The 15445-nt window shown below is 49.6% G+C and overlaps 1 protein-coding gene across 1 annotated transcript; it reads left to right on the forward strand.

Moving 5' to 3' along the window:
• The first annotated feature begins 1172 nt into the window (after positions 1–1172).
• Positions 1173–9810, forward strand: Emp2 (epithelial membrane protein 2). Its single transcript, XM_042698462.1, has 5 exons — positions 1173–1253; positions 2547–2637; positions 5838–5984; positions 7042–7262; positions 9462–9810. The coding sequence occupies exons 1-4, from the start codon at positions 1176–1178 to the stop codon at positions 7233–7235; spliced, it is 510 nt and encodes a 169-aa protein (XP_042554396.1). The 5' UTR covers positions 1173–1175; the 3' UTR covers positions 7236–7262; positions 9462–9810.
• The last annotated feature ends 5635 nt before the right edge of the window (positions 9811–15445 follow it).

Genomic DNA, 15445 nt, shown 5'->3' on the forward strand with positions numbered 1-15445 from the left:
TTTGTGTGCACGTGTAGAGCAAGGCTGGTGTTAGCCACTGACCAGCACCTAGCGGTGGCTTCTTTAGTTCCTCAGAAGGCTTGAGAGGGGCTGCGCTCACTGGGTGAGCCAATGTTATTTAATGCCTTGTAATCTCTGCCTGCGATGCTTCCTAGAGAGGTTTGGTTTTGTGTCCAGGGCACCGGTGTCCTGTGATGCGAAGCCCCGGTCTTCCTGCCGTCGGGGGCCTGATGAACTTGGCCCTTTGGCATTCCGGCGGGCACTGAGGCACGGTGGCATTTCACTGTGGTTTGTGAGCCGCCTTTCAAGGGGGCAGCGAGGCAAGCGTTTGGAGGCGCAATCCCAATGGAGAGTGACGCAGGCCGGCACAAAGGGGAGCTTGTGCTGGGGAAGGAATTGGAAGAATCTCTGGACCGGGAAGAATCACTGGGTGGCTGTCAGGGGTGATGCATGGAATCGCCTCAGGGAACCTCCCCGACCGAATTCCCCAGCCACACGGCTCCTGGGATGCGTCCCTGGGCTCTAGGAGTGGCTCCTTGGCAAGCCAGGCTCCATCCATCCCACCAGGGAACCGTGGAGGGAAAGGGAAGGGAGGAGAAGGGGTGGAGGCTTTGTGCAAGGTGGTCAGACATTTTACAGCACCAGTGGTCAAGACACTTCAATAAATGCATTGTCGGGGAAAAAACAAAGCCGAGCCAAAGGCTGGTGGCTCACGCCTGTCATCCTAGCTACTCAGGAGGCTGAGATCTGAGGATCACAGTTGGAAGCCAGGAAAGTCTGTGAGACTTTTATGTCCAATAAACTACTCAGAAAAAGGGCGGAAGTGGTGCTGTGGCTCACGTGGTGGTTGCTAGCCTTGAGCACAAGGACGGTGCTCAGGCCATGAGTTCCAGTGCCCTCTCCCCCCAAAAAAGGCAGATTGAGGGACCCCTCCACATTAAAGGACACTAAAAAGACTCCACAGAAGGCAGTTGGAGGGCTCAGATCCTGAGCCAGGAATAAAGCAAGTTACGTAGCATGTTGTGGGGATAAGCTGGGAAACTGTGAATGGAGACCGTGAGCGAATGGAGCGTGTCTTGTTTGAATTTTGCTCTCGGCGGCAGCGTGTCTGACTCTGTGTCCTTGCCCCCTCTTCAGCGCACCCGCTCGTGCCCCGCCCACCCCACCCCGGGACCATGTTGGTGCTCCTTGCCTTCATCATCATCTTCCACATCACCTCCGCAGCCCTGCTGTTTGTTGCCACCATCGACAACGTAAGCTCCTCTTCCTGCAGACCGCCTGGGAGCGCGCAGACAGGGGAGTCCTCTTGGCCTCTGTGTGGAAGGAACTTGTCCTGGATCATTCCAGGTTCAGGTTGGGATGGCAGGTGTTAAAGAGGTCAGGGGCCTTTGTCTGCTCCCCTTGGGTTCCTTCCTGGAGCTGTATAGGACACCTGTCCCAGGAAACCCTTTGAGGACGGTGTGAATTCTCACCCCGTGCCGGCTCATTTGGGGCTGGGTAGTTAGTTCTTGGTGGCAGGGCCTTCCTGCCCATTCACATCTTTGGGTGGTGGTTGTTCTTTTGCCCACTAGGTGTCAGTAGTCCTTCTACCCATGCTCTTGCAACCAGCATTGTCTTCAGACATTGTCGGCTGTCCTACGAGCAAATATTCCTGTATTGAGGGACATGGCTTTAGATCCCCGCCTCCTCTCCCCCACCCCTGCCGCCGCCATGGGGGTCCCTCTCCCCGACCCTCCACCAGCTACCTCTGCTCCCTGCCCCAGATGCCTCCTACCCAGCCAGGAGCCCAGGTGGCTTCCTTCCCCTGCCCATGCCCTCCCTGGCCGAGCTCATGCTTGAGACTTTGCAGATTTACTCTTTGCAGACTCTTTTATTTGCTGTTCACCCAGCAATAGAGAATGAAGTGTGTTAACCACCTCTTGGGTGTACTTCGCTGATCCTAAGGCTGGTTTCAATCCTGATCACTTCACACTAAAGAGATATTTAAGAGGAAAGTCTGTGAAACTCTTATCACCAGCTAACCCACGAAAGAGCAAGTAATGGAGCTATGGCTCAAGTGGTGGAGCACAGCCTTGAGTAGAAAAGCTAAAGTAAGGGACAGTGCCCAAGCCCTGAGTTCAAGTCCTAATACTGGCATTGTGCATGTGAGTGTGCCTGTGAGCACACACACACACACACACACACACAGTAAGGGCCTAAACTAGGATCCACCTATCTCCAGTTCCCAAGTGGCTGGAGCTACAGGTGTGTACTACTATTGCTGGCCCTGACCACTGTGTATCATGCTACCTCATCTCACCCCATGGGTCATGAGAAACAGACACTTTGGGTCCTTCTGTAGGTACGCAGCCTGGTGTCCCCTTGATCCTGGTAGGTAGGCCCCAAAGCCCCACCTCAGGCCACACCGAGTGAGCACTTGACCGAGATCCTCAGGGCCCTGCAGGCTGCAGCTGGAGACGACCTTCCCACCATGCAGCACACCCGTGAGGAGGCCATGTGGGTGTCATTCACTGACAGCCTTCCTCTGTTTCCATTTCTGTATCCAGGCCTGGTGGGTAGGAGACAACTTTTCTGTAGATGTCTGGAGAGTGTGCAGAAACAACTCGAATTGTACAGAGATCAATGAGTCGTTTTCAGGTGAGTGGGGGAGTGGAGCCATAAAGCGTGTGTGGAAGGGGCGCGTTCCATGGCCTGGTGTCCGCGCCCCGCTTGCGCTCTGCACTCAGGCCCGCTGGCTGTGCCCAGGGCCTCATGCAGGGGCGGTGTGAGCTGCAATCCCCATGCACCAGCGGGCTAAGGGAGAACAGTGTCTCCACCCCCATGCCTCCAGCCTCTGCCCCTGCCGAGGGCTTGCTTCTCGCTGTCCGGGCCCTGCCTCCATGCTGCTTTCTGTCTAGCCATCGGGTGACTGAGAGATCTGATGTCCTGCCACCTCTATTGAACATAATGCGGGATACAACCCTGAGAACCAATTCACGGTGGCCCTGGAATACCAGGTCCCTCTGGGACCCCAGAGCGCATCTCCCAGCAGTTTCCCACCTGAGATTATAAGCGTGCACTACTATACCTGGCTTTTGCCAAGGTTTTAAGATTGTTGTTTTTTTCAGGGCTTGGATATGGCGTGGTGGTAGAGCAGGCATGAGGCCCTGAGTTCAATGCCCACTACCCAAAAAACAAAAAACAAACAGGGTTTCCTGCATCCCAAAGCCCTTTGTTTATTTTTGGTTCACTTAAGGAGGATTTTACCACCTCTGGTCTCAGCTGAGGACACCAAGGTTCCAGGACATCAGATCTCTCAGTCCCCCGATGGCCGGGACTCTACCACATGAGCCACAGCACCACTTCCAGTTTTCTGGTGGTTTATTGGAGATAAGAGTTTCATGGACTTTTCCTGCTCAAGCTGGCTTTGAACTGTGATCCTCAGATCTCAGCCTCCTGAGTAGCTAGGGCTTTAGGTGTGAGTCACCAGCACCCAGCTCCTATATGTTTCTGTTTGACAAATTTGACAATGTATTTGGGGAGCCCAGGGCCCACACTCTCTGAGACCCAGGCTCTCTCCTCATGTCCTCACCAGCGCCAATACAGAAGCAGCAAGTCTCACTGACTGATCTGTGACGTGGGGGGTGAGTCCTGTATACACACCATCTCACAGGACCTTAAACCAGAAGTGAAGGATGGAGCCAGGATTCCATTGAAATGGGACCAACTGAGGAATGCCCTGGATCTGTGATACAATCAGAGCTGCCTCCTCTTCTCTGGCTGGTTTTGGCCTTTTTTGGGGGGGGGGCAGTAGAGGAGTTTGAACCAGGGCCTTGTGCTTGCCCTTGAGTAGAAAAGCTAAAGGGGCAGTGACCCTGAGTTCAAGCCCCAGTACTGGCACACATGCTTGTTACATGAGCCACACTGCCAGCCTTTTGCTCTGTTTAGGCCATGCTAAGCCCTGGTCCTGGGAATAGCCCCATCCTGTGCTCTGTGGGGACCTTGGCCAGCCTCTGCGACCCTGTCCCCATCCTCCCTGGGGGTTATGCATTTGTTTTTAATAAGTACCAAAGGGTTGAACGCAGGGCCTTGCCCTTACCAGACAGGTGCTCTACTAGTTAAGCCCCTTTCTGCGTTGGTTGCTTTGAAGGTAGGGTCTCCCTTTATGCCCTGGTGTGTGATCTTCCTATTTGTCCTCACTGGTGTGACTGGGGATGGCAGGCGTGCACTGAGCCTTGTGCTTTCCCTAAGCCAGGATAACCTTTAGTTGAGGTGGAGTCTTGGAAACTTTGTTTTTGTTCAGGTTCTGGGGCTTCAGTTCAGGGCTTCGGCAGAGTTCTTGAGCTTTTTCAGTCAAGGCCAATGCTCTACCACTTAAGCCACAGTTCTACTTCAAGGGGTTTTTTGGGTAGTTAATTGGAGATGAGAGTCTCATGGACTTTCCTGCCTGGGTTGGCTTTGAATTGTGATCCTTATATCTCAGTCTCCTAAGTAGTCAGGATTACAGGTGTGAGCCACCAGCAAGACGGAGGCTTGCAAACTTTCATACTCAAGATGGCCTCAAACTGGGATTCTTCCATCTCCACTTGTCAAGTACCTAGGATTACAGGCTGGAGGCACCGTGCCTGGTTATATTTGTTGTTTTTCATTAAAATTAGGAACTAAGCTGAGTTCATTCTGAGGCTGGACCATGAACTAAGAGTGGTTCTGACATTTTTAAAGAGTTGTTAAAGAAAACGAACCAAAACAAACCAAAAAGCAAAGAATAGGTGACGAGAAACTGGACGGAGTGGGAGCCTGAGATATTTCCTGTCTGGCCCTTTCCTGAGAACACTGCCAATGCCGCGGCTTGCAAAGGCCGCTTCCCTTCCCTTCCATAAGCAAACAAACCTGTGTCACTTCCAAATAAAAGTAGGGAAGAGTTACAAAATACTCTACCAGGACTGTGGGTGTGGCTCAGTGGTAGAACACTTGCCTAGCAAAAAATGAAGCTTGGAGTTCAAACCTCAGTTCTGCAACACAACACAAAGCTCAAGCCGGGCACCTGAGGCTCCTGCCTGTCATCCTGCCTACTCAGAAGACAGATCTGGGGATCCCAATTCGAAGTCAGCTCAGGCAGGAAAGTCCATGAGACTGTTATCTCCCAACTAATCACCAGAAAACTGGAAGTGGAGTTGTGGCTTAAAGTGGTAGAGCACTAGCTTTAAGCACAAAAGCTCAGGGGACAATACCCAGGCCCTGAGTTCAAGTACCATGACGATGACAACAAAGGTTGAGGGACCTTGCATGCATGTATGGAAATGTCACAATAAAACTCCCCCCCTTGTACAATGAATGGAAGCTAATTCAAAAAAATAATTAGAAAAAAAAAGGCAAGCCCCGTTGGACACCAATGGCTCACACCTGTAATTTTAGCTACTCAGGAGTCCTTGAGACTCATCTCCAATAACCAACCAAATAGCTGGGGGTGGAGCCGTGGTTCACATGGTAGAGTGCCATCCGTGAGTGAAAAAGCTATGCACAGTGCCCAGGTCCCCAGTTCAAGCCTCAGCCCTGGCACAATGTGTTCTTAAGCCCGTTCCCCGCCCCGTCACTGAGCCAGGTATGTCCTCATGGCCTGAAGCTGGAAGAGAACAGAACAGGGGGTCCTTTCTCCACCCATCTTCTGGTCAAGTTAAGGATCCTTACTCCATTTGCCAAGGGGTTGAGGACTGCCGGCTTCCATGTGCCATCCAGAGGGGATCTGGAAGATTCCTTGGCTCCCCCAGCTCCTTTGCGCCCCCTCTCCTGCCTGGGCCTCTGGCAGGCCTTGCTGGCACAGGCGGCCATCCTCAGCCGTGCGTCTCCTCCGCCCGCAGATTACGCCACGCTGCAGGCCGTGCAGGCCTCCATGATCCTCTCCACCATCCTGTGTTGCATTGCCTTCTTCATCTTCCTGCTCCAGCTCTTCCGTCTCAAGCAGGGAGAGAGATTCGTTTTAACCTCCATCATCCAACTCATGTCGTGTAAGTGGGGCTCCGGAGGCTGCTGGCGCTGGCACACAGAGAAGCTGCCTGCGGGCAGGGCTGCATGCACTTGGTAGATTGGGGAATCTGGGTTTCCACGGGAGATCAGGGCAGTGGATGGAGACATGAAGGCTGAGCTACCAGGGTTCCAGCGGGACACCAGAGCGCTGGGCGCTTGGGATGGGGGAGCCGGGGAGGCCGGGCCAGGCCAGGCTGGGGAAGCGTGTGTGTACATATGGGCTGGAGCCATGTAGAGGACCCTGGAGGCTGTGGAAATGAGTTGCAGACCTGAAAGCCATCCACAGAGAGGCCCATGTTGGGCCTAGCCCATGCTGCCAGGTCCTCGCTTCTGTCCCCCTGGAAAAGGCAGCCCTCCACCCCATGCCCTGACTGCTATCTGTGAGTGTTGGCATTGGCAGTGCTTCGTGAGTACAACTGCGCTTCATAGCAGACAAAATCCAACTATTGATGACTTTAACCGTGAAGACAGTGTCCGCTTGCTCACAATCAGTAGCCTGCAGGTGGGACATTTAGGCAGTTTCTACTCTTCCCATTGTTCTGGCACCTTCCGAGTAGCAATGGTGGCACCCTCCACCCCTGCCCCACGGATCCGAAAGGGTTGCAGCAGCTCCATACATTCCAGCCTAAACCTGACAGTATCTAAAGCAGTAAGTTGGGGAAAGGATAACAAAAAAACATAAATAAGCATACAAAAAAAAAAAAAAACCTCCTCAATCTTCTCCCTTATCTCTTTTTTGGGAATACTATTTTTCACTGAGTGATATTTCTGCAGCCTGAACTGGCCACACAACTGGACCTGTACGCTGCACTAATGAAAGAGAGTTGGAAAACGACAACTCACGGGCCAAAGGTAGCCAGCCACGTGTATTTTGTAAATAAAGTTTTATTGAAACACAGCTGCATCCGTTTTGTCCACGGCAGCTGTCCTATTCCAGCAGCAAGAGTTGTCTTCAGCTGCAGCCATAGGTCTTGGGCTGTGTGGGGTTTAGTGTGATCCCCCATGACTTACCTGATCCCTGGGTGTGTTTCCCAACAGGTCTGTGCGTCATGATTGGGGCTTCCATTTATACAGACCGGCGCCAGGACTTTCACAGCATCAACATGGTGAAATACTATGACTACGGGATGGAGGAAGGCCGCTACGGCTCCTCTTTCATCCTGGCGTGGGTGGCCTTCGCCTTTACCTTCACCAGTGGCCTCATGTATCTGGTCCTGAGGAAGCGCAAGTAGAGATGCAGGCACCGCCCGACTCCTGCAGTAGGCATTCGCGTCCACTTAACCATTTTGTACATAATCATTTTTCGTGTGTGTGGTTTTTCTAGCAAACATATCGTTTCCTTTAAAAGCCAAAAAGAAAAAAACAAAAACACAAAAAAAACCCTCACCCCTCCAACAACAAAACCCCAACAACAAAAACCAAAGAAACGAGTGAGAGAGGAGTTCTTGCGTTCTAGAGATCAGAAGATGGATGATGCAGGCTGGTTATTCTGAACTCTAAGGCAAACTGTGGAAATCGCTCAGCAGGGTGTTTCTTACCCACGGGGCTACGGCTGGCTGTGTGGGGCTGTGAACTGAGCCTGGTCTCTGGTTCTCTGGGGTCTCACCAAGCCCCTTCTGCCTCAGCTTCCCCTTCCCAAATCTCTGGTCAGCAGGGAAGGCGGGCAGGGGAGGCCCAGGTGTAGCCAATCCTGGCATGTGTCTATCAGTGAACCAAGAGCCCCAGTAGGTGTGTCTGGGGGGGGTCACCATTCACCTTTGCTGGCTGTCTTCTAGGGGACTGTGTTCCTGAAGCTGGGGATCAGATTTAGGCAAAGTTCTCAAAAGTAGCTCCTCAGAGCATTGATTCCAAAATCTCCCACTTTGGCCATTTCCCAGACTCCCAGAATCTGCATTTCTAGCAAGTTCCTCTGACCATCCTTCTGTACACTCACATTGGGGACACAGTCCCTGAGCCCTGGGGTGGGGGGGGGGAGGGGGCTATCCCATGCACTTCAGCAGGCTCGTGTCAAGATGGCCCCAGTGCAGGCCACGGCTGCACTCAGCCAGCTCCCGATTCCCACCGTCTCTTTCCTAGGTGTTGACATCTGGGCCACCTGTCCCCCTCAGTCAGGCCTTGTGCCTGGAAACTGGATGGCTTGGAGTGGCCTTTCTCTTCCTGCCCCACATGCTAGGCTAGTTGCCTCCATCAACCCCTACTTCTAGAGCCTCAGAATCCCTCCTTCTCTCCATCCCCTCTACCATTCATGTATTCATTCATTGATTCACAAACCAACCTAAACGATGGCATGCTTGCCCGGTGGCAGGCACAGGGGATACTCTCCCAAGACAATCTCTAGAATGACGATCTGCAGTGGGAGGGAGTGTCTTTAGTCTTGCCCACAGGGCACTGAATGAATCCTAAATATAGCTCCACTCAGCAATGACAGACGGCGTCCACCGGGCAGTGGCAGTCTGTTTCCCACCCCTGGGGTCACTGCAGTGGTGAAAGAGGGGATCCCCCTCTACCAAGCCACAGTCCTTGAGCTTTAATGGACTTGGGGTCACGCAGGAGAATGTGTATGAGCCCCTCCTGAGACGTAGGGTGGTTGGTGTGTCTCTACTTAAACACTTTTATACATGATTGCCATGTGAAGGAATGATCTGCCTTCATGCTAGTTCCAGTGGAGATTCATTCATTCATTCATTGGTTTTCAGCAAATAGTAATAAATGCGTATCATGTTCTGAGTACTGTAGGGAGATCTCAAAGTAGAAGACAAATGCAGACATCTTCCCTGCCCTCTTGGAGTTTGTAGGTTCTAAAATAGGGCCCCTCCCCCTGATCCCAGTACCTTAGGAAAGCCCTCAGCTTAGTATAGAGTGACATGGAGCCAGAGACAGGACAGGACAGATGGCCACCTCCTGCCTGGATGGAAGATTGTCATCAGTCACATGATGAACAAGAATGAATTTCAGCCAGTGCTGATGGCTCACACCTGTAACCATAGCTACTCAGGAGGCTGAGAGCTGAGGATCCTGGTTCTAAGTCACTCAGGTAGACAAACCTGAGATTTCCTTTTTCTTCAGTTAATCACCAGAAATTTCAGGACTAGAGCTGTGGCTCAGGTAGTAAGAGCACCAGCCTTGAGTGAAAAAGCTAAGGGACAGCACCCAGCCCCTGAGTTCAAGCCCCGGTACCGGCACAATACACATACCAAAGTATTGAGTCACATTGAGTGGAATGCCATGAAGGCTTCAGGAGGGAGGTGGAAAGGGGGGAGCTTTTCTGTAATGTTCTGATAGCCACAAAAGAAGCAAAGGAAACACCTTAGAACCAACCAGAGCCGTGGGAAGTCTGGGGTTATAGGAGTACCTGCAAAGGTGTTGGATCCTGTGGGAATGATGCAGATGACCCAGTGGGGTTTTCCTGGGTGGCTGCCAGTGTGCCCAGCATCAGTGCCCACCTGTCTGTCATACAGAGTTTTGAGACAGGAGAGAAACCTCTTCTCTGCTGTGACAAGCATTTGGAACCTGGAAAAGAGACAATAGTGTGAGACAGGAAGCATCCGGCAGATCTCCAAGGAAACACAATCAGCCCTGGCTTATGGTCATCATCTGCTATCCAAGGTCATCTTCAAGGTTAGCGAAGGCATCCGAGAAGCAAATGTTAGGACCAAATCTGTTATTGTATCTGAGGGACTGTAGTTTGCATAGCTTGTATGACTTAAATAAAAATAAAGTACTGTAATTCTTTCATGGGGGAGGGGTGTGACAGTCAGACTAACTTGTTTTGTTTTGCATTAAAATGATTCTGGGTTTCTGTTGAAATGTCTTTGGAGAATGCTTGGTGTGTTGCTCTACATAAACATGTGTGCACAAACTTGAATACAGGAAAATGGTAGAATTTGGATTCTCATACCCCGCAACATGTTGGTGACCTGTGTGCAGACAGGCTGATATCCTAAAGGTGTAAATCTTACACTCAGAACATAGCCACCGTGGGGAGCTGCGTCAGCAAAATCTGTCCCCATGGGGACTTAAATGTACAGGTTACTGACCAAGCAGCAAGTGACACAATTTTTTTTTTCAAATCAGAAAAGGCCACCATGGTAAGGAATTGCTACAGAAAGGCAGAGGGGTTCATGGTAAAATAAAAAATCACCTTTGGGGACAAAGGTGATTTTATGGTAGGTACTGTTTAGTTAAGTGTATCTTTAGGATAGCCCTTTTTCTTTGTTTTGTATTCTCTAAAACCACATGTGAAAGATAAAATGTAAAACCAAATGGCTCAGAGCAATAAACTTCGTATTCCCCACTATGAGAGAGGGGCCGGGGGCTGCTGGGCCAGTGATTAAGTGCTTGCCTAAGAAGCATTGAGGCTCTGGGTTTGATCCTCAGTACCAAGAATAAGACAAGACAAAAAATGAGGATAGTTATTATTTTTTTATAGCCAGCCATCAATGACTAACAGCTCATTCTAGGTAATTCCTTATGCTTCTCTCAGAGGGCCAGCTGGTATAACACAGAATCCCACTGAGGGCATGGCTCAAGTGGTAAAGTGTCTGCTTAGTAGAAAACAACAACAAAAAAATTGTAAATCAAGGTAAGAATCCCAAACTGCTGAGATTAATAGAAGTCTACGGGAAAGATCACCCTTAGACCTAGATACTCACTGAAGATGTTCCTACGCTGGCAAAACAGTACTGTGAGCACAATTCAGTGGCAGAAGTGAAGAGGGGGCACTTCTGCCACCTTGTGGTCGTTTATCCAAATTGTTCGTTTAGGTTTGGAGATGAAATTGCAGTGGCTGAATCTCCTTGAAAGACAGTGTTCCAGTCCTCTGAACAGTTGGGTCATGTTCCCTTGACTGTGACCTCAGATACACACGTTTGCCTCTAAAGTCCATTAGAAAAAAAGCTATTTGATTTGGCCAGATACAAATTTATATCTTCGTGCTAAATGTCATTATGGGCCAGAGAGAGAGGAGAGAGAGAGAGAGAGAGAGAGTGTCTCTGTGTGTGTGTACTATCCTAGGCTGGCCTGAAACCCACCATGTCGCTCAAGCTGGCCTCAAATGTGAGATCCCCTGTTTCAGCCTCTTAAATACTAGGATCATACATATGAACCACCACGCCTGGCTCATGTGTACTTTTTACTTGCTCATCTCTGGTGGACCACAGGACTCCACCAAATTGGCCAGGAACTATCTAGTCTAATTCTCCACTTTAGTGCTTGGATCAATATCTGCTCATAGTAAATGTTTCCTAATTCATAGGATAATCTATGAATGAAGAATCCACTGTGACAATGTAATGGGTGGATGAGGATAAAGAGCTTCCCCATCATGGGTATCATCCAGTTTACCCCCTCATTGGTCAGAGGATGGCCTGTAAATTTACCAGATCAGATGTGTGCAGTCTGTTGGTCTGAAATAAGACCTCTAATCTGTCTAAACTATTAATTTATCAGTCTCTGGGCCTGCTACCCCAGAGTCTCAGTATATGAGCACGAGATGGATGAATGTAACTGGCTAATGGTGGAGATAAATGATCAATATATTTGAGCCCAAAGGGAACTGACTTCAACCTAATGAACTCAACTCCTCGCATGGTCAGCTCAGCCTTGGGCCTTTTGATCAATTTGGGATATCACAAATGGCAAGATATGGTGTCAGTGTCTCATGCAAGTAATGCTAGCTACTCAGGAGGCTGAGATCTGAGGGTCAGTTTGAAGCGAGCCTGAAAAAAGACTGTGAGACTTTTTATTGTTGGTCATGTGTCTTGAATAGGGACTTTTCTGCCTGGGATGGCTTAGAACTGTGATCCTCAGATCTCAGCCACCTGAATAGCTAGGATTATAGGCGCGAGACACCAGCGCCTGGCTCTGTGAGACTCTTCTCTCCAAAAAAACTACTCAGGAAAAGCTAGGAGTGGTGCTGTGGCTCAAGTGGTAGAGCACTAGGCTTGAACACAGAGAGGCTCAGGGACAGTGCCCTGGCCCTCAGTTCAAGCCCCAGGACTGGCAAAGGAAAAAAAAAAAAATCTGAGAAAAGTGAAAGACCAGGCCCTAACCATAGAGCTCCTGGTATGGCCATGTATTGCTTGGCTTTTGGTCTGTGCCTTCACACTGCCATCTTTTCTTCTATCTCTTTTTCCATGCGTCTTTCTGAAAGTGGGTCATTGCTTTAGGGCCCAAATGAAAAATCCAAGAGGGGTTTCAGGCCCTTTTTACATCTGCAAAGGAGATCTTTTCTTTTTTTTCTTTTCTTTTGGGTCCGGTCGTGGGGCCTGAACTCTGGGTCTGGGCATTGTCCCTCAGCTCTTCAGCTCAAGGCTAGCGCTCTACCACTTGAGCTATAGCGCCACTTCCGGCTTTTTTTCTTATGTGGTGCTGGGGAATTGAACCCAGGGCCTCATGCATGCAAGGCAAGCGCTCTACCACTGAGCCATCTTCCCAGCCCCGAGACCCTTTTCTTAAATAAGGGCACTTGTGATTTTTTAATGTGGTTCTAGCGCTCAGAGGCAGGCACTTTCCTTCACCATTCACCTTTCAACACAGGCTGCAGATACACAGGGATAGGTCTCAAATTAATCTTCTTGCAGTATCATAACATTTCTTTCCTTTTGCTGGCCAGAGACACACACTTTGTAAAATGGTTTAACTTTTTGATGGTCACTTAAATTTCCAGTTCTTTTTTTTTTTTTTTGGTCGGTCGTGGGGCTTGAACTCTGGGCCTGGGCGCTGTCCCTCAGCTCTTCAGCTCAAGGCGAGCGCTCTACCACTTGAGCTAGAGCGCCACTTCCGGTTTTCTGGTGGTTTATTGGAGATAGGAGTCTCACGGTCTCTCCTGCCCGGGCTGGCTTTGAACTGCGATCCTCCGATCTCAGCTTCCTGAGTAGCTAGGATTACAGGCGTGAGCCACCAGTGCCCGGCTTAAATTTCTAGTTCTTATTTCAGCAACTGGGCCATTCTCAGGGGAGTCTTCTGTCTGTGTGAATCTGAAGTCTGCATGGTTGGGGGGGGGGGTGGGGTGTCCAGTATTACCACCAGGTGGCAGCCAAGAACTAGGGGTCAGAAGGATCTACCTGGCTGCGACTTGAGATACAAGTTATGATCTTAGCTTCTGAACCCAGATCCCCCAAGTTCCCCAGAAAGAACATAGTTGATTCAGCTTTGCTGTGGCCCCATTCTGGCCTCCCTTACATAGGGGCAAAATAAGAAATTCTTCATTACCAATAATCCTGGGTGGATTATAAAAGGAACTAACTTTATTGGGATCTGATTATTCAAACTTTTGGAATGTTCAAATATAGCCCAAATATGCTCCCAAATTATTTCTAAATCTAAGTTTAAAAAAAAAATGGCAAGAGAAAAGCAGTAAGAATGATTCGATGAGACTTTTTAATCTATTTGGTCCAAGACAAGCTATGGCTTTTGGTCTGATCCATGTCCCATTTCCTGCTTCAAGAAAAAATATTAGTGGCGCTGTAGCTCAAGTGGTAGAGCGCTCGCCTTGAGTTGAAGAGCTGAGGGACAACGCCCAGGCCCAGAGTTCAAGCCCCATGACCGACAAAAAAAAAAAAGAAAAAATATTATTTTAAATTAAGTAGTTGCACAAAGGGGGTTTCAATTCCACAAGTCAGATTATGAGTATATGTGCTAGAGGCTTGGCCCAAGTGGTAGAGCGCCAGCCAATGAAAGCATGAGATCAAGAGTGTGGAATCTTGGTCTTGGACAAAAAAAAAAGAAAAACAGACTATGAGTATAATGACTCTTGATCACTGTCACGTGTCTCTGAGAGAGCCCTTATGGGGAGGAGAGGTTCAGGTGTGTCATCGAGGAGACAATAACATAAACGTGATTATTACTCACCACATGATCAAATGGCTGATGAAAAGCCAAGGTGAGCAGGTGCTCAGCAAGTAAAAGACCTGTGGGAGCAAAGCTTCTGAGGTCTCCAACACCGCCTTATCTGCAGTTCTGGGTGGTGGGTTTCAGGCTCCACTGTCACAAAGCACAAGTGCAGTTAATGTGGAGTGTGAGACATGGCTTGTCTGGCTGTCCAGGGGAGGCAGAGGAATGGGTCAGCATCAGGGTGGATTGCATGAGGCGCTGTAAGAACTCCAACTGTCAAGGATGACTGAACACTGCTTCTGGTATGAGAAAAGTCCAACTTACGTTAAAATGGGAACAAAGGCCACATGGCTATAGAACCTGCTATATGAAATGGCTTTCCCATGACCCTGAAGCAGGGGATCTGATTGGAAATCACCAACCAATCAGGTGTTGATGGCTCACACCTGAAATCCTAGTTTCTTAGGAAGCTGAGATCTGAAGGCTGCAGTTCAAACCCAGTCTGGGCAGGAAAGCCCATGAGACTCATCTCTAATTAACCACTAGAAAACAGGAAGTGACGCTGTGGCTCAAGGCGGTAGAGCACTAGCTTTGAGCAAAAAGAACTCTGGGACAATGCCCAAGCCCTGAGTTCAAGCTTTATGACTTTAAAAAAAAAAAGTCACCTTCCACACCAGGCACTGGTCACTACTCAAGAGGGTGAGATCAAGTCAGCCTGTGTAGTCCGGAGACTCTTATATTACAAAACTCAGAGATAGTGCCCAGACCCTGCGATCAAGTCTCAGGACTGGCACCAAAAAAAAGTCACCTAATTACAAGAGGAAAAGCCATAGGAGAAGTTTGTTCTGATCAGTTGTCCCATGTCTCCCTTACATAGGGGTCATCAGAGAACAGCTAGAGTACAAAAAGACCCCACTCAGCCATCGATGGGGGAGGGGGCAGTCAGGTGCCAAGCAGCGGCAACAGCACCCTTCGAGATGCTTCTCTTCAAAGCTCTTCACACTGGTCCTGTGGACTTCATAAGGCCAAAAACTCCGAAGGGAACAGGCAGAAATAGAAGAGTATGTCTCAACCCCAACACATACACACATTTTCCAAGGTTGAATTTCTAGGTTTCCAGAGCATGAGCCATGAGCTTTTCTCATTAAGTTCAATGTTGGCTTATCGGTGTGGTAGTTTCTTAAGGGAGAGATAAAGGCAGCATTTCATAGGGTGATGTTAGTTCTCTGTGCTGTGGCAAGACTTTGTCCTGTGGCCCACTTGATTCAGGTACCACTGAAACTTGAGCATCTTGTCCCTGCGCCTCTAAATGGCAAGAAACCTTTCTGTTGCATGAGCCACTGAGAGGGGTCTGCTTCCCATCAGCCTGTCATCATAATGTGGGACCTAGGAGCTCTTTTGCCTGAGCCTTGCACACTTGTGCTAATTGGGGGCAGGGCTTCATGCTGGTGATGCATGTCATAACTTTGGCCCATTATTAGGGTCTTACCTGCCCTGTTCCGTGCTGGAGGATGCCTTGATGGGCCTGAAATAGTATCCCAATTGGGGAGGGAGGGGGTGTCTCCTCATCCAGATGTAGCTCCACACTTGGCTCTTTAAGTCATGTTTT

The sequence above is a fragment of the Dipodomys spectabilis genome, unplaced genomic scaffold, assembly GCF_019054845.1.
Source record: "Dipodomys spectabilis isolate Male_0828 unplaced genomic scaffold, ASM1905484v1 ptg000231l, whole genome shotgun sequence".
In the NCBI taxonomy this organism is placed as follows: domain Eukaryota; kingdom Metazoa; phylum Chordata; class Mammalia; order Rodentia; family Heteromyidae; genus Dipodomys; species Dipodomys spectabilis.

Bases quoted from the DNA above. Each gene is read 5' to 3' on its own strand.
- Emp2 (XM_042698462.1), top strand. From the start codon at position 1,176: ATGTTGGTGCTCCTTGCCTTCATCATCATCTTCCACATCACCTCCGCA. The intron at 1,254-2,546 runs GTAAGCTCCTCT...TTCTGTATCCAG, and splicing joins TTGTTGCCACCATCGACAAC to GCCTGGTGGGTAGGAGACAA. The intron at 5,985-7,041 runs GTAAGTGGGGCT...GTTTCCCAACAG, and splicing joins CATCATCCAACTCATGTCGT to GTCTGTGCGTCATGATTGGG.